Here is a 23,971-nt window from a genome sequence, read left to right on the forward strand (position 1 = left end):
AAGTGCAGAAACAGTCAAAACACAGTTTTCAAGATCCCCTGATTTTCCCTATAGGCTGTCACAGCTTGTATTCACAGACCATGTACTGGGGAAATGGTGATGCAGCCTGCTTCAGTTCTGTTAAAGTGCTGCTGGATCTTGAGGGGTTCTCTGCCTCAAGCTACCGGTCAGCTGCCACTCCGAGATCTTCGGCTGCCAGTCAGACCTCAGTCAGACTGATTCTCTAGACCCCAGGACCGCAAAGCTCATTGTGGAAAAGGGGAAGGGGGAAGGCAAAGTTGTGGCCAGCAACTCGAACACCCCGAAGGACACTACTGGTGTCTAACAGCCTGTGCTCAAGCTCCTGACCAAGTCAAGGAAGTGAGCAAGTGCTGAGGGCACAGAACACAAATCTTCAGCAGGCTGACTGTACATGTCCCCAAAGGATACACCTGCTAGCTGTAGAATTAAACATCTGCTCCTCTTCAAGCAGGCAAAGCAGTCCCTTGAAGCTGCAAAAAATAATCGGCAAACAAGCCGAAAAACCAAAAAGACACCTTAAAACATTAAAGAAATAAACAGAGCAGATCAAAAAGACACCTTCATGCTCACCTGCAAAAGGAAGAACTGAAGTGGACAGCAGAGACCGTGGAGAAGGAGAAACTGAAACTGCTGCTTCCTCAACTAATTTCACAGTGTGTCAAAAGGCACAAAAATGTAAAATGGAAGACTGTTCCATGCATCTAACACCCTTTCTGTATAAAAGTATTTCTTTAGATTACTAAGGAGCCTATCACCCCTTAACTTCATCCTATGCCCTCTCATTGCAGAGTTTCCTTTCAAATGAAAGAGACTCGACTCATGCACATTTACATTATGTAGGTATTTAAACATCTCTATCATATCTCCCCTCTCACACCTTTCCTCCAAAATATAGTCTGTCCCCATACACCTTATGACGTAGACCACATACCGTTTTAGTAGCCTTCCTCTGGACTGACTCCAACCTTTTTATATCTTTTTGAAGGTGTGGCCTCCAGAATTGTACACAATATTCTAAATGAGGTCTCACCAAAATCTTATACAGGGGCATCAATATTTCCTTTTTCCTACTGGCCATACCTCTCCCTATGAAACCTAGCATCCTTCTAGCTTTCGACGTCATTTTTTCAACCTGTTTGGCCACCTTAAGATCATCACATACAATCATATCCAAGTCCTGCTCTTCTGTCGTGAACATAAGCTCTTCACCCCCTAAACTGTATTATTCCCTTGAGTTTTTGCAGCCCAAATGCATGACCTTGCATTTCTTAGCATTAAATTTTAGCTGCCAAATTTCAGACCATTCATTAAGCTTCACCAGGTCTTTCTTCATGTTATTCATACCATCCAGCTTGTCTACAATATTGCAGATTTTGGTATCATCTGCAAAGAGGCAAATCTTACCAGACAGCCCTTCAGCAATATCGTTTATAAAAATGTTAAAAAACAGGCCGAAGAACAGAACCTTGAGGCACACCACTAGTAACATCCCTTTCCTCAGAGAGATCTCCATTGATCACTACGCTCTGTCGCCTTCCACTCAACCAGTTCTTGACCCAGCCCATCACTTTGGGACCCATCCAGAGGGCACTCAGTTTATTTATTAGATATCTGTGTGGAACATTGTCAAAGGCTTTGCTAAAATCTAAATATACCACATCTAGCGCACATCCTCTATCCAATTCTCTGGTCACCCAGTCAAAGAAATTGATCAGATTTGTCTGACAAGACCAACCTCTAGTGAATCCATGTTGTCTCTGGTCCTGTAATCCACAGGATTACAGAAACTTGACCATTCTCTGTTTTAAAAGTGTTTCCATTAATTTGCTTACCATAAAAGTCAGTCTTACCGGCCTGTAATTCCCTACTTTTTCCTTACTTCCAGTTTTGTGAAGAGGGACCACATCCGCCCTTCTCCAGTCCTCAAGTACCACTCCTGACTCTTGTGACTCGTTGAAAGGGCTGATGTTGGATAAGGAAAGCTCCTTTCCAGTGGCTTGGGCCACTCAGAATGCTTTCTTAAAAATTCACTTGATGAAGCAGCTTAAACCGTATCAAATAAAGGAGCTTATTTGACTACTATTTGAGTTTCTGCCAGATACTTGTGACCTGGATTGATAACTGTGGAAACAGAATTCTAGGCTAGATGGACCATTGGCTATTCTTATGTTTTTAGTCTTACACAGTGTTGTGCAAGCTTCATTAATTAGCATTCTTGATAACAGTCTCTCAAAAAAACAAACACTATTCAAAACAGCAGTGAGGATTATAGTAGGAAAAAAGAAGAGGATCTGACCAGTGTTAGGTGAAACTTCAGTAGCCCCCCGATTCGAGAACAAATTTAATTTGTTGGTACTAGCATTTAACTGCATTATTTATAGCCCACTTTTACAATTTAAAAAAATGTATAAAACAGAGTGCAAAACAGAAAAATCATCATCATCAGCGAAGGCCAAGATGCTTTAACTAATTCGTTGGCCTGGTATATGCCACTTGAAATTTGTGTTTATCTCAAGATTGCATACTCACTGTCTCCTTGGTAAAGGTAAAGCAGAAGGAATGAGTAGGGCCTTATCAGTTCCAGCCCCAAGACAGTGGAATAAGTCTTCCTCTGAAAATATGATCGGAATGGGGTTTATTGAAATTTAGGAAGAAACTGAAAACATATTTGCTCTCTTCTTGTTGACAACAAGATTGTCTGTTATTTTATTAAGTATATATTTTTTTATATTACTGATATTTTTTTGTATAGATGTTTATTTTTAGCTGTGTACTGCTTTGAATGGTTGTTGCCAAGGAAGCAGTATATTCAATTTTATAAATAAATTACTCTGTATAAATTATCTACTAATTTCATAATACCAAGGCCCTACACCTGGAAGGTTTTTAAGATAGTCTTTATTGACAATATACCTTGTTGTAGTCAAGTCTGCCATTGTTGTTTACATCAGCTAGACGTAAGATGGCATACACTTCTTCTTGACTCATTTTCTCTCCTCTCTGCAAAAAGAAGATTATATTTTACTTTTTCTTACAACCTTATGCAACTTTCCTTTGGTTATTAAAATTAAACCATAAAAATTTACATTAAAAAATTCAGAATCTATAAAATGAAAATAGATTATTAATGTACTGACTGCATTTGCTAATGTTTTCTACATGCAATGATATATTTTATATTTTCCTATACTGAAATTATTTGCTGTATTTATTCTATTATGAATTTGTGTGTGCCATGTTGTATTAAAGGCTGTTTTACTAAGATGTGCTAAGAAACGGGCTTAGCTTTTAACATAAGACTTTCTGGAATGCTATACCCATTTCTAATGCATCCCTAAGATAGTGTTTTTCTTTTTGCAGCTCCCATGTTAATATTTCCATTAGCACATAAGACCTGCAAAAATATTAATACAGAAGCACTTACTACTTCCTAAATAAGAGGTCTAAGGCTTAGAAGTACTAAGAGAATCGGTACAACCGTGTGGGTTTGCACTGATTCAATTTTTTTGGCTGATTCAGAAAAAATTATTGATGCAATAAAAAGTCTGTATGCAAATAATTCATGCGGATGTTCACCGTAATCCCTGACTCTGCCATCCAATGATCGGTGTGAGAGCAACTCTCACACATGCGCAGAGCCGGCAGGGGAAGCCTGAACAGCTGCGAGGCAGGAGAAGCCCCAAAAAGAAGCCTCCTGCCACTCAATAATATCTATCCCAGGGGTGTCCAATGTTGGTCCTCGAGGGCCGCAATCCAGTCGGGTTTTCAGGATTTCCCCAATGAATTAGTATGAGATCTATTAGCATACAATGAAAGCAGCGCATGCAAATAGACCTCATGTATATTCATTGGGGAAATCCTGAAAATCCGACTGGACTGCGGCCCTCGAGGACCGACATTGGACACCCCTGATCTATCCTATTAAAAAAAGAAAAAAAAAGCCCCTCCCACGCTGATGATGGTTCTCCCCGATGAACTGGAACCACGAACCGCTCCCCCCACTGTGAAAACGGCAGGAGTAATGCCCACTTCCTCTTGCCATGCCGACCACCATCCCTCCTGCAGCAACGAAACAGCAGGAGGGATGCCCACTCCCGAATCAGGTGCCCCCCAAACATCCCCTCCCCCTTTCTGCCCTGGAAAAAAAAAGGCAGGAGGGATGCCCATGTGATAGATGGGGAGGAGCCTAAAGCCCGTATTTTGATGTGGTGGGCCTATGAGCAGAACGGACTGAGCTTCCCTTCCGCTCCAACTTCTCTAAAAAGGTATTGGGGGGGAGGGGGTTCTGAAGACCTCCAGTGGCAGGAGGGAGTGGACATCCCTCCTGTCTTTATTTTCTGGATGGGGGAGGAGGAGGGTAGGGGATATTTGGGGGGGGCGCCTGGGCTGGAATGGACCTTCGGTGGCAGGAGGGAGTGGACATCTCTTCTGCCATTTTTTCTGGTGCGGGGGAGGTAGGGTTGGCACAGCAGGAGGAAGTGGGCATGCCTCTTGCCATTTTTTCTGGCGCAGGGGGGTAGTCAGTTCCCAGTGCCAGTTCTTCAGTGAGGGCTGTCATTGGTGGGAGGGGGGGACTTTTTAATCTTACGGAGCAGATATCGTGCATGTGTAATATGCACAGTATCTGTGTTCATTAAAAAAAGGTTAGACAGGTAAGCAACTGGTCTTGACCAGTTGCTTTTTTTTGGGACCGCTAAAATCGAAACTTTTTTAGTGCATTAGGAAGCCATGTTAGAGCATCAATCACTCTACTAGTTTACATGGCATTTCAATATTAATGAGCTTATTTGCATGGTCGGATCAGAGAATGAGTGATTGTGCAGAAAACCAGGCGGTGAGCCGTTTTCTGCATCAGGTCAGCAAATGTGATTGTCGCTAAAGCTATTAAAAGAGGTTTAGCGACAATTGCTGGCTTTAGTGCATCTGGGCCTAAGTGCTCACATATTAAGTCTGTGTTATCAAGTTAGTACATTTTGAGGTAAGCCTTTTCTTATGCTCTAAGACTGTTTTAAGGTTTAGTGCAATTTAGGGCCCTTTTACTAAAACTTAGCATGTGCTATTGGACATTAGTGTATTCAAAGTGCCAGAGTACACTGAGAGGGACCCTTAATTTGTTATGCATCATATTTTTATGCTACTGTCTTGTGCTGAGTATTGAAAGGTTATGTGCAAGCCAATATCAGATTTGATAGAATTGGTTAGGAGGTATAAACATTGTGGAAATTAATTTCAGGTCATTCTTATTGTATTTTTAGTTAATTCTTTTGCAGTAACAAAATAACTCATGCAATCTTAGGCGAAGCTGCATTTATATTGAATACCCCCAGTTCAAATAAATTTCAAAGGTACTCTGTAATAGAACTTACTGTAGTAAGAATTTTATAAAGATCTTCATGCAAAATATAGCCTGTGTTACCCGGATCAATTTTTTGAAATGCTTTCAGCAGCTCAGTTTTTGTAGCAGGGTTTTCTTTTTTTAAGATAACACAAAAATCATCAAAATTCAACTTTTTGGTTCTTGATGTCCAGTACTTATTCAGCCTCTTTTGAGATGGATTTCTTCCAGCCTGCTGAAGCACTGTAAAATTCAACCAAATTAAAATAAGGCCTATTTAAAAGCAAAAAGGAAAACAAAAGTCTATTTGGATGATGTGACTGAAAATGCTTGCTCATGTGTCATAAAGGACATCTTCATCATTTCCTACTTTATTTAGAAGCAAGAGATCAAGTGAACAGTTCCATAAGTTACCAGGACCTCTGGTAGTCTGATAAAGAGCAAAGGTTCGTATTACAACTAGATTTATCTTTTCTCTTTTTTTAATTTAAAAAGAGATTATGTACTTACCCTGGTAAGCTCTTTTCCAGTAGATAGGTGAGACATTCTAGACAAGTGGGAAGTGTCCCCATGGCCCCGTGCCATCTGCAGAAGAAATCCAGTTTGGATTTTTCTCTGTGCCTCTTCTGTACTTCACTGAGTTTCTTAGCTCCACCTATAATTAGTACCCAAACACCAAGGGCCACCAAACCAACGTGAAGTAGAGACACCCATAACAATCAAGAAGGAAGGAGAATGGGGCAGCAGCATGGAGAAGGGGGAGGGACCCGGCACCACCAAGTATACCCCTTAAAATAGGTACCACTTAGCCTAAACACCCTCAGTTCAAATAAACTGAGAAATAAAGAACAGTAGCAAAGAAGACCAAGAGCTTATGAGACCATCTATTTGTCTGCTGGAGACAGAGAATACTGGCTGATCAAGGAACATGTCATCCTGTGTAACAGAGCTCAGTTTAATGCTCTCTATCTCCATTTGTTGGTAGATGGTCATAACCCACAATTCTCTGGATTCCTCTGCTGCTAATGGCAAGGAATGGACATTTATGTGACATTTATGTGTTAGTTATATGCAGTGGGAGAATCCACTATAGAACCATAAATGTCTAAGGGCTAGATTCACTAAGCAAACTGATCATGTACCAATCGGTTTGCGAGCCCTTTGCGACCAATTTCCCTACAACCCCATTCACTAAAGCCTCTAGCGATCCGATCCTGACCCTCCCATGCAAATTAGCAAAACCCCATGCAAAATAGCCAAGCTATTGATTCACTAACAATTGCTTGGCTATTTCAAATTGGGTTTTACTATTGGCAAATCCGACTGCTGCAGACCTGTCGGTAACTAAGTTACCGACAGGTCTGCAGGTTTTTTGACAGGCCTGCCTGTCTTTTTTATCATTTTTTTTCCATGGCACAGATATTTTGAATGTGTTCCACACGCAAAATATCTGCCCCATAAAAAAAAAAAAGACAAGACAGGCAGGCCTGTCAAAAAATGGCTGAGGGCCCCCCCCCCCCGGCAACCCACTCCCTCCTGCAACCACCTGACACTGCCCTCCCCACCCACGCGAACATGGCATGTGACTCAAACCCCCCCAAACCCAGCCCCTCCCCCCCAGACCAGCCCACCGCACCCCTGACTGGCCTGACCCGACCCGGCTATTACTTTGACCATAAGAACATAAGAACATAAGAACATAAGAAGTTGCCTCCACTGGGTCAGACCGAGGTCCATCTCGCCCAGCGGTCCGCTCCCGCGGCGGCCCATCAGGTCTGCGACCTGTGAAGTGGTTTCTGACCACTTTTATAACCTACCTCAAGTTCTATCTGTACCCCTCTATCCCTTTATCCTCCAGGAACCTATCCAAACCCTTCTTGAACCCCTGTACAGAGTTTTGGCCTATCACTTCCTCCGGAAGCGCGTTCCATGTGTCCACCACCCTCTGCGTAAAAAAGAATTTTCTAGCATTTGTTCTAAACCTGTCCCCTTTCAATTTCTCCGAGTGACCCCTAGTGCTTGTGGCTCCCCTCAGTTTGAAGAATCTGTCCTTATTTACTCTCTCTATGCCCTTAAGGATTTTGAAGGTTTCTATCATGTCCCCTCTAAGTCTCCTCTTCTCCAGGGAGAACAGCCCCAGCATTTTTAACCTGTCAGCGTATGAAAAATTTTCCATACCATTTATTAGTTTAGTCGCCCTCCTCTGCACTCCCTCGAGTACCGCCATGTCCCTCTTGAGGTACGGTGACCAGTATTGAACACAGTACTCCAGGTGCGGGCGCACCATTGCGCGATACAGCGGCATGATGACTTCCTTCGTCCTGGTTGTAATACCTTTTTTGATGATGCCCAGCATTCTGTTTGCTTTCTTTGAGGCTGTCGCACATTGCGCCGATGGTTTCAGTGATGTGTCGACCATCACCCCCAGGTCCCTTTCAAGGTTACTCACCCCTAGAAGTGTTCCCCCCATTTTGTAGCTGAACATCGGGTTCTTTTTCCCTACATGCATGACCTTGCATTTTTCTACGTTAAAACTCATTTGCCACTTTTTTGCCCAGTCTTCCAGTTTCGTTAGGTCCCTTTGCAGGTCTTCACAGTCTTCCGTGTTTCTAACCCTGCTGCAGAGTTTGGTGTCGTCAGCAAATTTGATAACCTCACATTTTGTCCCTGCCTCCAGATCGTTAATAAATATATTGAACAGTAGAGGTCCCAGCACTGACCCCTGAGGAACTCCGCTCGTGACCCATTGCCAGTCTGAGTATTGGCCTTTCACTCCAACCCTCTGCTTCCTGCCCGCCAACCAGTGTTTGATCCATCGGTAGATATCCCCTTGTACCCCGTGGTACCACAGCTTTTTAAGTAGCCGTTTGTGAGGTACCTTGTCGAAGGCTTTTTGGAAGTCAAGGTAAATGATGTCTATGGATTCCCCCTTATCCATCTGGCTGTTTATTCCCTCAAAGAAGTACAGCAAGTTCGTGAGGCATGACCTTCCCTTGCAGAAGCCATGTTGGCTCGCCTTCAGTTGTCCATTGTTTTCTATGTATTCGCATATTGCGTCCTTTACCATTGCTTCCATCATCTTCCCTGGAACCGAGGTCAAGCTCACAGGCCTGTAGTTTCCCGGGTTACCCCTTGATCCCTTCTTAAAGATAGGCGTGACATTCGCTATTTTCCAGTCCTCTGGGACTTCCTTAGGCTCAGCCCTTAGGAAGTCCCTGATTGGCTCAGGCGCCACAGGCTCCTCCCAAGGGATGCACCGGGGCGAGGCCGAAGGCCTAAGGCCCACATTCGTGGTACGTCATCCAGGAGCAGGAGGAGACGAAGGAGCAGGAGGACTTTGCGGTTCTGGAGTGCTGGAGGGAGGCTTAAGGAGCAGGAGGGACTGAGCACATCTCCTGCTCCCAACTTTTAGGTACAGGGGAGGTGTTGGGCTGGGTCGGACCAGGCACAACCAGAGGTGGGCCAGTCCGGTCGGGGTGCAGTGGGCTGGTCAGGGGGTGGCACGGTGGGCCGGTTGCAGTCATTTGGGTGGCAAGAGGGAGTTGGCATCCCTCCTGCCTTTTGTGGGGCATCGGCACGGGGGGGGGGCATTTTTTAGGGGTTTGGGGAGGGAGGAGGCACTTCAGGAGGGAGGCTTTTTTATTTTTATTTTTTAATCGGACAGTTATTTTGCATGTGTAATACACGCAAACTATTTGCCCAATTAAAATTAAAAAAAGCTGGCAGAAGCCCTGACAGCAGGCTGCTTCTCCTGTCACTACTGTCAGGATCTGCGCATGCTCCAGGATCGCTCTTTAGCAATCCTGGCTTTGGGTGGGGGCGTGTTAACGATCGTCTCTATTTGCATGCAGACCTTTTGTGAATTCATCGGTCTGCATGCAATCGGGAACGGATCGGACACGGAATCGGGGGTTAGTGATATCAACAGTGTCAATGGAACAACATAAACATGTAAGTACTGGCATGAACACCGAGTTGCTGCGTTGACCCTGTGAATAATTCCCTGATGAAGTCTTTAATGACACATAGATTGAGTATGGATGAAGTAGATCTGATACTACTTGCCTAGTGAAATACCAAAAAAAGGATATTAGCATCAAAGCCAATGTGTAACTTCATTTAGATTGCATTATCTACACTAGGGAACCCTATACTGAAAATGTTGGTGACTGTGATCCTTCCATCAAAAGGGATGGTGATGTGGGATCCAATCCTCTCCTTTAAAAGATTCATCCTTCTAGTGTCAGTTCCTGCAGTGCTCCCCTTCTATCTGTTTAGTGGAAAACTCACTTATGGTGGTGGAACAGATCTAAGGTTCCTGACAGGAGTTTGGATTATAGTCTACCTGAAATGTCCTAATTTTTCAAGCAGTTCAGCTCAGCATTTCAAGAGGTATTGAAACACTGAGATCTGGGCAACATCTTTGCACAAAAGGCAAAACTCCCCATCTCCTAATCTGGCCCAAAAAACTTGTAGCATACCACACGGGAGTTAGTGATAGACATTGTTTATACGTCTTGAACCTAGATACTGCATGTGCCACGGATAAGGGGCAGTCTCTTACTACTTTCTCTTTTTTTTTAGGGGGGGGTAATAGAGAGCAAGGGTTTAAAGCGAGAGCACCTGGATCAAAAACCTTGGAGCAAAATTATCTCAGGGACCATCAAAACAAATTTTCCTAACTGCTACTATGTGTACCTCTCAATTTGTCTTCCTAGAGATAATTTGGAAGCTAGTGGAAAATGTTTTGCTTAATATAAAGAATTATCATCGAATGAAAATATAATATTTATATACCTACCTAAACAGAGCTGCTCTTTAGAAGTAATGCTGTCCAAGCTACTTCTGAACACAGACAGATAAGCTGCCCTACAGTTCATATAGAAGACTTCCTCTTCACTGTTCTGGGACTTCTTTGCTTCTGAACCTTCAGTTAGTGTAAATTTCTGATTGGAAAGGGATGATTTACTTCCAGGATAGTAGGCCATTCTATAATTACACAAACACACAGAGAGTCACTTTCTTTTGCTCACAAAATACACAAATATTTTCCTCCAGAACTAAAGATGTGTAGTGCACACCACATATGACAACTCATGTCTGGATTCTTTAATTCAAGACATGGTACCTTTGACCACACAGACAGAAGTAACAGTATACTGTATATCAAGTCTTTGAGATGTAGGAAGTCCCTGCCTTGCACTCTTTAGCTGTGGCTTTTAGACTTAGAACCTTGTGCATTCACAAACCAATTCATTTTGGTATTTTCAGTTTTGTATAAACCTTGCTGGCTAGGGTGGTCCCCCCCCAAAAATGAAGTTCTTGGGACATGACCTTCACAAGTCTATTTTTGTTCTCTGCCTGGCCACTGTTAATTGTGCCAAATTATAAGCCTTTTGGTGAACGTTTAGAGGTCGCACAATTATTTTTAATTAATTTAATATATAAAATGCAAGTACGGAATTTATATTAGGGCAATTATCCTATATATCCTATTATATTAGGGCAATTAAACCTGAATTGTGAGCAAATGGAAAGAAGTTAAAATACATAGGGGCCCATAGAAACTTTTGTGTGTCTAGTGCTTTGAAAATAAGCCTCATCCTGAAATAGGCTGAAAATAGGCTTGTTAGCCAATGATTTATTATACATTTTTCAATGTTCAGTGATGACTGGTAACAAAACTTACCAAAAATAGCATCAAAAGGTTCCACAAAGGAAATGACACCGGCCTACACTGTAGTCTTGTGAGCTGTGCTGCTTGTTTGTAGCCTCTTAACTTTTTATTTAAGACAGCCAAGGACCCTATAAGACCCCCGAGGAAGGCATTTTTATTTTGTCGAAATACAGTCCATGTTGGGTCATTTTTATTTCATACATTGTTTGGTTTCTATCCTGTGGGTCACTTATGACTGTATACACCCTTTGTGGATTGTTTTTAAGTTATTTGGACGCTTATTAAACTTCAAACTGGTACATCCAGTCTTCTGTGCCAATCTTCTTGTTGCTTTGCTGCTTAATATTTTTGGTAACACAGCAATTTTACTCAATGAGAGATAACTTCCTAGATATATATACAGGCTTTTTGAACGGGTATCTTTCTAAGGGGGTCTTTTACTAAGGCGTGCTAGCTGATTTAGAGCATGTTAAGTCAGCTAGCGCGCCTTAGTAAAAGATCCCCTAAGTATTTTGGGTCTTTTTTGACCTTGGGGTCTTTTTGACTTTGCTATGCTATGTTTGCAATTGCTAAGCTGTTATCCTATGTTTTGTCATACAATACTCGTCATACTATATCACATACCATCTTTGTCATGTTTTGATTTTTACCATGGGAGGATGGGATATACAATCAAATAAATAACGTCATTTCACAGTAAATATAAAATGTTTGTTATTTATGAAAGCTGAAGGGTAGTCCTACATTCAGTCAGTATTTATCAGTGTAGCTTTGGAGCAAGTTGGATAGGTCTTTCTATGCTGAGCAAGAAGGCGAAGGAGTAGCTGATTCTGCTCCTCATTCGTTCTGAGACTTGAATTATGCTGCTGCATAATGGGAGTTGTTGACTACTGTCATTGATTATGCTGACTGCTTCAAATAAGAACATAAGAACATAAGCCGTTCCTCTGCTGGGTCAGACCTGAGGTCCATCATGCCCAGCAGTCTGCTCACACGGCGGCCCATCAGATCCAGGACCTGTATACTAGCCCTCTATCTGGTAGTTTGGATCAGCTCTCCAGTTTGAAGATCTTTAACCAGAAATTTTTGAGCCTTTACTTGCCCATTTGTGTGAAGAACACCAAAGAAGACATAAGTTCTCTTTATTATTCATGATCCCACGCCGATGGGACCGAGTGACTCGGAAGGGCAGTTGAGATGTTTCACCGAACTTGTGGATTCTTGCATTCTGACAAATTTCTAAGACCTTGAACATGGCCAGATGAGCTGCCTCTTTCAAAGCAGTCTTTTTGTCAGTGTGTAAGTACATGATCAATTGAAGAACATCCCCATTGGTTGGAAGATGTGAACTGGACAGTTCATTAATGCCATTCCGTAGTGGCCATACTTCAACATTGCTTATAGTTTTTGACACTCTTATTTCTTAGTTTTTATTCTAAGATGCAACATCAACTTGGTTTTCAACTGCTTATTTATCACTAAACTAACGTTCTTCAGTTTTACTGTTATTTGAATAATAACAGCAACTTCAAAAAAATAGCTATTTAGGCCTGGATTCTCTAACCGGTGCTGATATTTTAGGCACTGGTAGGTGCCCCAGCTCACTAAAACATGTCTTATAAATGATGTTTTTGGGTTTCAAGGTGCCAGAATTGCACCTCCATAGGCGCTTTAGGCCGCTGAACACCACTGTAAGCATGGCTAAATGCCAGAAGTGGAGTCAAGCAGCCTGAAGCACCTAAAAAGGCGTGATTCACATCAAAGATAGGTGTCGGAAATGTAAACTTGAAAAGCCCTGGCCTACATTTCTGGCACCACCTTTGCCAGAGGCGCAGTTCTGTACCTGGCACCATCGTGAGCGAGGTGATTAAATTTGCAGATGACACTAAACGGTCCAAAGTTGTTAAAACGCATGCGGCTTGTGAAAAACTGCAGGAAGACCTTAAGAAATTGGAAGACTGGGCGTCCAAAATGGCAGATGAAATTCAATGTGGACAAATGCAAAGTGATACACATTGGGAAGAATAATCCAAATCATAGTTATTGGATGCTAGGGACCAACTTGGGGGTAAATGCTCAAGAAAAGAATTTGGGATTCATTGTAGACAACACGCTGAAGCATTCCACCCAATGTACGGCGGCAGCCAAGAAGGCAAACAGGATGCTAGGAATTATTAGAAAGGGGATTGTTAACAAGACTAAGAATGCTATAATGTCTCTGTATCGCTCAATGGTGCAACCTCACCTTGAGTGTTGCATTCAGTTCTGGTCTTATCTCAAAAAAGATATAGTGGCACTAGAAAAAGTTCAAAGAGCAACCAGGATGATAAAGGGGATGGGGTCTCAAGGATCTCCCTTATGAGGAAAGGCTGGATAAGTTACAGCTCTACTTACTCGAGGAACGCAGAGAGAGGGGAGACATGATCGAGACGTTCAAGTATCTCACGGGTCGCATCGAAGTGGAAGAAGATATTTTCCTTCTCAAGGGTCCCACGGCAACCAGGGGGCACCCGTGGAAAATCAGGGGAGGGAAACTGCACAGTGACACCAGAAAATTCTTTTTCACTGAAAGAGTGGTTGACCGCTGGAATAATCTTCCACTTCAGGTCACTGAGGCCAGCAGCGTGCCTGATTTTAAGGCCAAATGGGATAGATACGTGGGATCTATTCACTGAGTTAGGTGGGGAAGGGTCATTGCGGTGGGCAGACTGGATGGGCCGTGGCCCTTATCTGCCGTCTATTTCTATGTTTCTATGAACTCCTTTCGTATGAGGAAAGACTAAAGAGGTTAGGGCTCTTCAGCTTGGAAAAGAGATGGCTAAGGAGAGACACTCAATGAAGTTACACGAAATACTTTTAAAACCAATAGGAGGAAATTTTTTTTCACTCAGAGAATAGTTAAGCTCTGGAACGCATTGCCAAAGGTTGTGGTAAGAGCGGATTGCGTAGCTGGTTTTAAGAAAGGTTTGGACAAGTTCCTGGTGGAAAAGTCCATAGTCTGTTATTGACAAAAGACAGGGAAGAAGCCACTGCTTGCCCTGGATTGGTAGTATGGAATGTTGCTACTCCTTGGTTTTGGCCAGGTACTAGTGACCTGGAATGGCCACCGTGAGAATGGGCTACTGGGATTGATGGACCATTAGTCTGACCCAGTAAGGCTATTCTTATGTTCTTAAGTCTACAAAATATTGAGTGGAGTAGAAGGGGTACAAGTGGATTGATTTTTTTTAATGCATCAAGATTTACAAAGACTAGGGGACACTCGATGAAGTTACAGAGTAATACTTTTAAAACCAATAGGAGGAAATATTTTTTCACTCAGAGAACAGTTAAGCTCTGGAACGTGTTGCCAGAGGATGTGGTAAGAGCAGTTAATGTAGCTGGTTTTAAAAAAGGTTTAGACAAATTCCTGGAGGAAAAGTCCATAGTCTGCTGTTGAGACAGACATGGGACAGTAGCATAGAATGCTGCTCCTATTTAGGTTTTTGCCAGGTACATGTGACTTGGATTGGCCTCCGTGAATACAGGATACTGGACTGGATGGACAATTGGTATGACCCAGTAAGGTTATTCTTATGTTCTTATGAGATCGGCAGCTGCTTTTAAGGGGGCTGCTGATGACACCGGTTACAGAATCTGGGCTGTAGTAACTAACCAATATTAAGTAACAGTTTCTAGCCACATTACCACATTGTTATGAGTAGCCAGCCGCATTATGAGGATATTGTAGGACCATAAACGACCTCTAAATTTGCCCCAAACTACTTCAGATTTTAATCATATCTTACCTATGTGAGATAGAACATATTCAGACTTATGGAGGCATGTTCTAGTAAGGCTGATTTTTTACCAAGTCTTTTGAACCACTCTATTGCTGACAGAACTGACAATGAGTCAACAATATTTGATAGGTCCATGACCCACTGATGACCTACAATAAAATTTATCCATAGCAGTTTGAAATTTTAATATAATGCTGAAAATAATAATTTTCTTACAACTTCAGTGTACTGTTACGTAATAAAACTAAAAAAGCTGCACAACAGAATGTCATTGCAGGTGTCCATCAAAATACCAAGGGTTAAGTTCAACAAAGCGGAATGCAGACTTGCAGAGAATATACAGTCTTAAGGTTTTTATTTCACCTTTAGGCCGCAGATTCAAATTCCACATCAGCTGGTCTATGTGACATGAGGCAAAGGTTTCAGGCAAGTTCCAGGGACAACTGCAGCAAAGACCATACTTTGGCGTTTGTCAAATTCTCATGAATTGATGAATTCTGCTACTTATCTTGACATTGACTTGTGACGAGGATACAATGAGGAAGCCATCCGAAGATATTTATGGTCTTTATGGACAAAGTCATTTTTAGGCTAATCCTATGGGCAGCCCATAGGATTACAAGCAGTTGATAGCTCTGCTAATGGCTGTTATTTTTGAAATGCAAGCTTATCTTTTTGGTCACATTATTTTGGGGCCTATATTAAAACTTGTACTAAAAATGTTTTTTTTGTGATGTGAGGTAAAATTTCATGCTAATTTGGTTTTTAATGCCCTGTGCACTACATTTTAGGTCAAACCTGAAAATTATCATCTTCAGAGCAATCTCATATGATTAACATGCATGTAACATAAAAGTGTAGCTTGTATATGATGGGTCAAATCATTCATCTCAAAATAAAAGAACTGGTAAGTACAGGAGTTTCCATCCAGGGATGTAGCTACCATTGAGTAAGTCCAGCAAAAAGCCAGGGGTAGCCTGCTGGTAGGGATCTGGTAGGGAATCACCTGCAAGATGGAAAAAAAAAAAAAAAAGAGATGAGGTAGTGCTAAAAGAAGGAGAGCATGGAAAATTCTATATTTACCTCTAGTTCTGTTGTCATGCCATTGCCCAATCTTGTCATCAAATTCTTCCCCCTTGTGACCCAGCAGCAAATGAAGCTGTCTGTCGAGGGGCTGAAGTCTCACAATAAGAACCCTGAGATCTTGTGGCTCACTTTTGCCAGACTTGTGGGGGCCATGAAAGAAACCCTCCTTGAAGGGCCATCCCTGCATCCCCTTGGCCCGAGGAAGACTGCACAGATCAAAAATGACCTGTGTCCTTGGAATGTTGCTTAGGAGCAGTGGAGTGCTGCCCCTCCTTCCGACGAACAGTAAGAACTCAGAGAGGATGCACCTCCCCAATACTTCTCAGGGTCTTCGCCGAAGAGCAAGCGCCCCCTAAAACACAACTGGCTCAACAATTTCTTAGAGGTCATGTCTGCTTCCCAGTGATGGAGCTGGAGCTAAAGCCACAGCTACCGCTGCCCCACCACAGAGGTGGCCACCAAGTGGGAAGCAAGAAGAATTAGAGTGTCGACCTTGGGGAACGACCAATACTTCGCTACTTCCTCCACAGCGAAGGAATAGAGGTGGTCCAGCATTCAGGATCTCTGAAGAGTTCTATCTTGCACTCTGCCATCATCTGCAGACAAGGGCCTTGAGTAGGGGAAAATGCTTGGGGGCCCCTCCAAGCCTCTCCAGCAAGGGATACCCCTCTACAGGATCCGCATCTCTGGTTCGGACCATGGACAAAGAAGTAGTCACCTTGTCAATTAGCCAAGACAATTCTCCCCTCTGAAAAAGCCAAACAACAAGAGAGTGCTCCTCCTCCGGCCCTGTGGGCAGGAGGCCTTCCATATCAGAATCTGGAGGAGAGGACCTCTGAACCCTCTGTACCTGCCCCCACCCCCAGCACAGGAAACTCCCAAAGAATATCTGTCATCCTGCACATTTTGGTTCCCTTAGTGGCAGGAAGGGCTTCCAAAGGAGGGGGAATGCCTCTCTGCCAGCAGAGTCTGTTTAACCATCTGGGCCAAACTCATGAACCAAAAACCATTTGGGGTCCCCCCGGAAGATGGACCCAAGGAGGGTTAGGAGACACGAACTCCCAGAGGTAGAGCAGACAGGCTCCTGCTGCATTGAAACAGCAGCATGAGAAACCTGTGAGGGATTCAAAATGGCCAAGGACATCAGAACCACTTGGCCAGAAGCCACAGGCAGAGAAGCAGAAGGGGAGCAAACCATGTACCACCCCCAAGGGCCTTTTCCAAAGTCGGAAATGGCCCACCGCAACCGGGACATATAGAACTGGCAGCTATGCTAAGCTGCCAGTTCTTACAAGTAGCGCAGTGTCTGCTTCCCAGCATCGCAAACCGGGCAGTCAGGGATTATTCTTGGCCGAGACTGAGCTGCCCTGAGGTTACCCAGGCTCTACGAAGGTGCTAATTGGGGAAATCCCTCACTCAGGAGTAAAAGGGATTTCCCCAGTAAAGCTCTGAGCTGTTTTTAAAATGGATTTTCTTCTGAGAGCTCTTAAAGCTGTATATGCAGCAATAAATTCTATTCCCTAAAATAGGGAAAGGCTTTCATGCTTCAAAAATTAATGAAACAGGGGTTGCAGGGGATGGGGGTCTTCAACCCCTCCCCCCTTACGAGATTCCAGAGGACCAAGCCCAAAGCCACAGCCAGTAGCACTATCAAGTGTGAACTGGGAGCTGTGGAGTCAAGCTCCATACTTGACTAGGCATGGAGCAAACCTATAAGCCTAGGAGCAGCCCTTAGGCAGCTGTGCAGCTGTGACCAGCAAAGCAGGGAGCTAGGCCAGGGAAGCATTAACAGCAACCTATCACCTGGTGAAGGTAGAGAAAAATACTGGATTCTTCTAGGGGGGTCTACAGCTTTTATAGTGAAGTCACTGTAGATCAGTCTTTTCTCTATCTCCACCTGCTGGTAGGAAGAGGTAACCTATTTGTACAGAAAGGTGAGCCGATGCTAAGAAACAGTATTTATTAAAAAAACAAAGAACCCTATTGACAAGCAAATAATTTTAGCTAAGAGGGTCATTTTGGTACATTTAAAATAATTGTAAATTATTCTATTCCCTGCTTCTAGGACAAAATTTAAGGCTACAAACTCTAGAATAGTTTAGAAGGGATCTTGAAAATAAAATAATTTTGTAATGGTAAATCTGGTTTATAATGAATAACTCTTTCATTACCTGAAGGCTGTGTTCTCTTGAAAGACCAGTAAACTAATACAGTAACTTCCTACCTTACTAAGGCAGCAAGGCTTCTTAGAGGCCTTCACTGTGAACACTAAATCTTGTTGTATTGTTGGTCTAACAGTCTCTAACATTATTTTAGCTAGCTTTGACTTCTGAAAATATATTCCAGTATAATAAATTGAATATCTCAAGTTCAGCAACAAGACAACGACATGCATAGGGTCCCCTTCAGGACTCATTGGATTCTTACTCAGGAGGCCTAAATCACTGGCACCTTCATGAGTTATATAGGTCTTTTACACTTGGGAAAGAAAGATAATAATCGCCTATCATGGATGAAGTACCCTATTTATAATACACAGACTGCCTGGCTGACACTTTCATATTACAGCAGCATTAGAAAGACCCCACAGGGACATGGTGTCACAGTCTGCTTGCTGCTAACCGGTGTCAATATAATTAAGCACCAGGAGGAAAACTAGAAGGGAAAGAAGCAGGCTCAAGTCAAGGAGGAACTAGAGGGAGGTGGAGAAAGGATAATAAATACATGCTATTTTGGAATAATTCGCTTTGTGAGATATATGGGCTGTTCTAGTTTCTCACTACAGCTAAGTACAGGTTTACCAGTCTAACTGTGAAATTGGTCTTTTTTCAAACCAGGAAATAAACTCTTAGTTACATTTTGGAAAATATAGTAGAGCAGTCAGATGTTATAAATTATTGGCAGGGAGGGATATTTGCTGGGCAAAATAGATGATTCATATCTTATCCTTTCTTTCTCCCCCTTTAATTAACCTAGATAACATATTTTGCAGTAATAGAAAACAAGGGTAATTTTCTAACCGAAAACAGCAAGTAGGGCTCTAGTAATTGTCTTCCACAGACCATAGTAACAAAGTGACAGGGCAATAATGAAGGAGGGAGTGTTGCAGTTGCTTTATTAAACACCAGGAGGTACAGCTAAGATCTGTATCCCATAAAGATACCCTTCATTGCAGTACAGAATACAGGGTCCTTTTACTAAACTGCATTAAGCACTTATGGGGTAATTCTATATTGTGCACCAAAGGATTGGCATCTAACTTTTGAAACTCAAATGGAAGTTTACAGTAACTAAGTTTCCAAGTTTATTAAGCTTTTGCTGCCCGCGCGCCTTGGTGAAAACCTTCAGGGCGGCTTCAGTCTATAAGCATCAAAACAGAGGAAAATGGCTGTTAGGTGCCCAGTTATAGAATAGCACCTAAGTAGGATTACCAGACATCAGAGAAAACCCAGACATGTCCTCTTTTTAGAGGACTGTCCAGATGCCTGGATGGACTTCCAAAACCTGGCAGTTTGTCCGGATTTTGGTCAGTTTGTCTGGATTTTGGAAAGCCCCAACGAGCTCCAGCCAAAAAGGGGATAGATTTCGTACAAACGTAAGGAAGTTCTTCTTCACCCAGAGAGTGGTGGAAAACTGGAACGCTCTTCCGGAGTATGTCTTAGGGGAACACACCCTCCAGGGATTAAAGACTAAGTTAGACAAGTTCCTGCTGAACAAGGACGTACGCTGGTAGGGCTAGTGTCAGTTAGGGCGCTGAATTTGATAAGAGGGCCGCCACGTGAGCGGACTGCTGGGCATGATGGACCACTGGTCTGACCCAGCAGCGGCAATTCTTATGTTCTTTGAGCATGCACGGATAATGTCACACACATTCACGCATGCTCCAGGCCCTTCAGATGCGGCTGGAGCTCAAAGAGAGGCTTTTTAGGGGCGGAGCTGGAGGCAGAACTGGGTGGGGCTAGAAGAGGACAAGGCCGGGCCAGAGGAAGAATGGGGCTGAAGGGAAAAACAGGGCAGGGTCATGTGTCCGGTGTTTTGTGGCCCAAAATATGGTAACCCTACACCTAAGTATTCTAGCATGTAACTGCAAAAGATTCTGCCCTTTCCCTTAGGAATACTACCTCACAGAGTCAGAACCACCTTAAGCCCTTTAGTTGTGCCAAAAGAGGAAGTGACACCGGAGATGTAGAGCTAGGAGGACAGCTGCCAGGAAGTTCATAGTTGGGTTAGAGAGGCACAGAAGGAAACAGCGACACCCACAACATATACCACCACCACCTATGTGTAAACTACAACAACTACAGTCATGTAAGGCCTAGTCCAACTTAGAATTTTGCAGACTTTGTATTTTGACCAGAGTACTTGATTGAGACCACCCTGGCAACTGGAGAGCCAGACCAGAGAAAAGTAGTGTGCCAAGAGACAATGTGTGCTGTGGCCCTGCAGAAGCAGGCTACCTGAACAGTGTCATGTTTGAGGATTTTGTTTTGAGTTTTCCCTCTTCTATCCTGTGAACTAAACGGGACCCCTTGTCCCATATTTTCAATAAATATTATTTCCTTTTACCTGCATCTGCTGCGTGGTCTGTCTTACCAGGGCTCCAGGCCCATCCTTACGCATGGTATCACATATTGTGGGAGCAGTGAGATTGAATTTACCCCACTTGAAGAAGCTGTAATCCTTAGCCTCTAGGGCTCTGGGCCTTGTAAGACTGCTACACAGGAACATCGAGCAAAAAGGTCTAGCCCTGCTCTAATTAGGGATCAGAAGAAGTGTAGGAAGAGGACAGGCAGGCAGGCTTATTTTGTTTTGGTTTACTCATATGTAGAGTATGCTAAAGTTACAACAAAAACATGGAGAGATTACTCCAGGCCTTAGTTGAAGCAGCAGCAGCTGCAATAAGTGGTGCACAGGCAATGGGAACATGAGCAGGCTTCCCAGAGATCTCTAGAAGCCCAGAAAAATTCCCTAACCCAAGTAATGCAAGCACTACAATCATCCTGGGTACACAATCCAGCCCCAATATTACCTAAGATGGTACCAGTAGACAACTTTGAAAGAACTGCCTGCCTAGCTGGTTAACCAGAAGCATCAAGGATAGCTTACTTGAGGAATTTATTGACTGCTTTCCAAGATGTCAACTCCAGTAGAACGGCCACCTATGCAGAGGCGAAGGCTGCCATTCTTGAGCAGGCAGGCTGCACCCTAAAGGCCTACTGGCAATGACTTCAGAAGGGGTCTCTACAGGTTAAGGAGAATCCCTGAAGTTTCTTCTGCAGACTCAAGGAAGTGGCATGGAGATGGCTCCAACTGGAGGGCAAGATGGGCCTGGAAATAGCAACAGTCATTCTCCTTGAACAGTTCCTTGAAGGACTACCCATGTTGATGAAACAGTTGGTGATGCAACACCCTAAATTGGCACTGGCAAGCACCCTGGAAGCAGCTGAGGCTTTTCATCAAACACTACCCAAACCTGAACTCTACAAGGAGAGGAAGCAAGCAGGGAAGAGGGAGAGAGAGAGTAGGGCATGAGAACATTAAAGACCAGAAATATCTTTCTAACCTGGTGTCTCCAAGAAGGGGCTGGAGTGATAGAGGCCATTGTCCCCACAGGCCCTGCACCCTCCACTGTGCTGGCTCAAGATCTGCACTTTCTTACCTATTTCAAAGTGTGAAGAGAGGTCACAAAGCCGGAGACTGCCAAGAAGTAATCAAAGAAGCTGTGGATGTGATTGCTCTACATTCTTGCAACTTTTTGGAGGCTTCCTTACCTGGAAGCAGGAACTATGTATTGCAAGTGAAATAAATGGGAACCTCCACCAGATTGCAAGTTAACTATGAATGAATGGACTGTGACGCTGTCATGCATGAATGGGGATCAGAGACAATAGCTTACAATTCAAGTTACTCTTAAGACACCAATCAGACAAGCTCAGTTGCAGGTAACATGCTTACCCTGGCTACACTACCCAGTGGTCCTAGGCCCGAAACATTGGAGCCATCTGGGCTCCACTGACCGCTGGCCCATAGACAGAGAAGTTTTTCCCTGAGATATTCCCTCTGAAAGATTCTGACTTGTATAAAGAGAACCTGAAACTGACTACAGTAAATCCAACCAACAGCGACAGTTAGAGAAACTATGCTGTCCTCTGAATCTAGGAGCTGCAGTTGATTGAGATCCAAAGTTTGGGGAAGAAGATAGCCAGGATACCCCAGACCCTTTAGATAGTCTGCTGAAGTGGAGTGGCAAAACAACTATGGGAAACTTTAAGAAGGCTCAGGCAGAGGACGAGTCCCTGAGAGAAGCCTGAACAATAGTTGCAATGGTAGATGGGAATCCTTTGAGCAACTTTCCCATATTTCATAGTTATGAATAACTTATTGTATAGGGTGTCCAGGGAAAGCTTGGAGGGGAGGAGGTAGAACAACGGTTAGTTCTGCACTCTTATTACAGGCAGGTCATACAACAGCACACAGATACTTGTTAGGGGTTCATTTGGGGAAGGAGAAGACCTGGGAAGTATCCTGACCCACTTTTTCTGTCCTGGTACATATAAACATGTAACCCTTATTTGGCAGTCCTGTCTGACCTGCCAGCTGAGTAGCCTAGCAAGGGTTCCACCTAACCCTCTTGTGCCTATGCCCATTGTGGCTTTCCCAGAGTCCCAAGGAGATACAGTGACAATTCATTCCGCCTGTTAGTACAATCCTCCATTCTCAGCATCCTGGATTATTGCAACATCATTTATCTAGGCTCCATGAAGAAAACCACCAGGAGACTAAAACTGATTCAGAACACCGCCGTCCGTCTTATATTTGGCTTAAACAAATGGGAACACATCACCCCTTTCTACCATAAACTGCACTGGCTGCCATTTGAATCCAGAGTCCTATTCAAGTTCGCATGCCTCTGCTACAAAACTGTATTTGGTCTATCCCCAAGCTACCTCAATCCTCACTTCAAGATAAGAACTCTCGCAGAATTCATCTGTTCGCCTTCCCCTCCCTAAAATTATGTCACCTCAAAAGGTTCCTTGACAAAACCTTCTCCTTCCAGGCAGCCAAACTAAACTCATTGCTAGCCCAAATTGTACTTGACGCCCTCACCTACCTTGACTTCAGAAAAAAAACTCAAAACTCACTTATTCCATGGACAGAACCCCTAACACACCCTCTCACTTCTTCAACTTCCCTCAATACACGTGAACCTCCACCTTCCCCTCTTATTGTACCCACCAAACCAATTAACTTCAATGACCGGTATTTTCCTGTAAATAAAATTTTACCTTCTTATTGTACACTCTTGTATATTCCTGTTAACTTCAATGACCTGTACATTCCTAAAATGTTAATTCCAATGTTTTTATAGTTTGTAATCTTAATTAATTGCTGTGAACCGCCTAGAACTCTCTGGGTATGGCGGTATACAAAATAAAGTTATTATTATTATTATTGTTGACACCCCATTTATTATAGGGTGGCTATGGACTTTATGGGGCAATTTGAACACAACCACTCGAGGCAATAATTACATTTTAGTTATCTTGGATTATGCCACCCACTATCCAGAGGTCATTGCCTTGCATAATGGTAAAATTATGTCCTTGCCTGATAATTTTCTTTCCTTTAGTCACAGCAGATGAATCCAGAGACTAGTGAGATTACGTCCATCAACCAGCAGGTGGACCTAGAGACCACTGAGTTGTCCTCAGGTATATCTTGGATGCACAGCCTCCTGGCCAACCAGTATAGGTCTTCTCAAAGCAGTTGAAATAAAGCACTTACAGGCATGAGACATATGAAACATACGCAGCTCCTTTCCCTCACATGTGCTACCCGAACCACTGATGCTTTAAACTCGAGAATGCAATTTCAGCCGAAAGGCATGCCCAAACCGCGCCCGAGAGCAACAAACCCCGCAACAGGGTGGGCTCTGGATTCATCTGCTGTGACTAAAGGGGAAAAAAATTATCAGGTAAGGATATAATTTTACCTTCCTTGTCATCCGGAGACTAATAGGATGAATCCAGAGACTAGTAAGATGTACCAAAGCAGTCCAAATGTAGGGAG

The 23,971-nt window shown here is 43.3% G+C and overlaps 1 protein-coding gene across 2 annotated transcripts in view; it reads right to left on the reverse strand.

Moving 5' to 3' along the window:
• EFCAB7 (EF-hand calcium binding domain 7) overlaps window positions 1–23,971 on the reverse strand; it is an 88,229-nt gene that overhangs the window by 61,932 nt on the left and 2,326 nt on the right. For both annotated transcript variants that reach the window (XM_033915975.1, XM_033915976.1), the window contains exons 2-4: window positions 10,158–10,345; window positions 5,388–5,599; window positions 2,935–3,021 (exon numbers count right to left, since the gene is read on the reverse strand). In XM_033915975.1, the coding sequence (XP_033771866.1) occupies window positions 2,935–3,021; window positions 5,388–5,599; window positions 10,158–10,344 (486 nt within the window). In that variant the 5' untranslated portion in view covers window position 10,345. The remainder of the gene's footprint in view (window positions 1–2,934; window positions 3,022–5,387; window positions 5,600–10,157; window positions 10,346–23,971) is intronic.

The sequence above is a fragment of the Geotrypetes seraphini genome, chromosome 12 (assembly GCF_902459505.1).
Source record: "Geotrypetes seraphini chromosome 12, aGeoSer1.1, whole genome shotgun sequence".
NCBI lineage: Eukaryota > Metazoa > Chordata > Amphibia > Gymnophiona > Dermophiidae > Geotrypetes > Geotrypetes seraphini.